We start from the raw sequence: 1,940 nt of genomic DNA, 5'->3' as shown, positions 1-1,940 counted from the left end.
ATTAACGTGACTTTCTTTTTCAAGAACTCGATGTTTATCCTATATTTCTTGTAATAGAAAAAAAAAAAAGTTTGGGATAAATTTCAAATTACACGGCGAAAGAATTTGAATAGGGAAAAAACGACGCAAAATATTATTTTTATTATTCATAAAAATAATAATTTGAAGTTGATGCATGTAACTTATATAAAAACAAAGCTACTAAAGTGTAGAACATACATACCAGTAATTTGTTCTTACAACAAAAAAGCTATCATCTTCTTCCCCATTCCTTATGTGTGTATAACCAAAAATGGCGCTTGATGTTGCGGAGCTTGACTCAACCCCTCCCTTCTCTCCTTCTAAACTCTTCAAATCTTCCCCTTCCAAGAATTCCCCATTACTCAACACCAATAACTTTCCTTCCATTTCTACTTATTCAACCTCCTTCTCCACCCTCCACGAATCTCTCCATGAATCTCCTCACATCTTCGATTTCTCTGAAATCAACGCCGCCACCAACAATTTCCTCACCAACCGACACACTGCCGCATCCTCCACCCCCTCCTGGCGCTGCACGCTTCAAGGCAAAGATGTAATCATCTTCCAACGTAAGTTTCAGCCTCAAATCGGCCTCCAACAATTTAAAGATCGCTTCTACAAGATTTGTCTATGTCACCATACCAGTATTATCCAACTTCTCGGCATTTCAATCTCTTCCGATTATCTCTACTTGGTTTACAATTTCGTTAATGGAGCAAATCTCTCCGATTGTTTGAGAAACTCTAAAAGCCCTAATTTCACTGTTTTATCTACTTGGATTTCAAGAATGCAAGTCGCTACAGATCTGGCGCATGGCCTCGATTACATCCACAACAAATCAGGAATTAACATCAGTTTAACGCATAATCATATAAAGAGTAGCAGTATTATAGTAACAGAGCCTTCGTTTAATGCTAGGATTTGTCATTTTGGTGTAGCGCAACTCTGTAATGAGGATGATTGGAACAAAAGAATTGAAAAACCTTTGAATCCGAGGTGTATTAATGGCGAAATTGGTGAAGATTCAAAGAAGAAACTGGAGTTGAAAGATAAGCAGGCGGTGAAATCGAAGAAAGTGCAAATAAAAGGGGTTAGAGGATACATGGCGCCAGAGTACAAATCCAGCGGCGTAGCATCGCCGATGACCGACGTTTATGCATTTGGCGTTGTGATCTTAGAGCTATTGACTGGTGAAGAGCCTGTGAAGTTTGAATTTGATAGAAGGAAAGGAAATTTCGTTAGGGTTTCTTTGATCGAGAGTGCCATGGCAGTAATCGAAGAAGGTGGTGATGACGTGGAAGGGAGGCTGAGAAAGTGGGTTGACCGTAGGCTGAAGGACTCATTTCCGATACACGTGGCAGAGAAGATTACGCGATTGGCTATTAAATGTGTCGACGTGGATCCAGCTAAGCGGCCTAGTATGTCCCACGTGGCAAGCAAGATTTCCAAGTTGTATATAGAGTCGAGAATTTGGTCTGATAATAGGGTAACCCCTGCCAACTTGTCAATCTCACTAGCTCCTCGTTAGAGGTTGACTTTTTTTTTTTTTTTTTTTCAGTGAGACTTTTCATTTAGGTAGGGGATAATAGAGACAATGACCCTTCAATTATCTTCATAATAGTATGATATTGTCCACTTTGAATATAAATCCTCATAATTTTGTTTTTTGTTTCACCCCAAAAGGCCTAAAACTAAGAGAATCAGTCATCCTTGATATACTCATGATCCTCCTCTTATCTAACTAATATGAGATTCTGATCATATTTTCAATCGATGATGGAAATTTTTTTTTTTTGCAAAGCTAAACCGGGATGAGACTAGATGGGACTCTTTTACCCTTGCCTCGTTTGTATTTTTTTAATTTACTTGTCACGATGTACGTAAAATTTATAGTTCATTTGTATAAAGAAAAGTAAGTT

The 1,940-nt window shown here is 38.3% G+C and overlaps 1 protein-coding gene across 1 annotated transcript; it reads left to right on the top strand.

Moving 5' to 3' along the window:
- The first annotated feature begins 221 nt into the window (after positions 1–221).
- On the top strand, positions 222–1,695 carry LOC120088763 (lysM domain receptor-like kinase 3). Its single transcript, XM_039046200.2, has one exon. The coding sequence runs from the start codon at positions 293–295 to the stop codon at positions 1,547–1,549; it is 1,257 nt and encodes a 418-aa protein (XP_038902128.1). The 5' UTR covers positions 222–292; the 3' UTR covers positions 1,550–1,695.
- The last annotated feature ends 245 nt before the right edge of the window (positions 1,696–1,940 follow it).

Source organism: Benincasa hispida, chromosome 10 (genome assembly GCF_027475165.1).
Source record: "Benincasa hispida cultivar pf3 chromosome 10, pf3_genome.v1.1, whole genome shotgun sequence".
NCBI lineage: Eukaryota > Viridiplantae > Streptophyta > Magnoliopsida > Cucurbitales > Cucurbitaceae > Benincasa > Benincasa hispida.
This window is presented reverse-complemented; position numbering and strand designations above follow the sequence as displayed.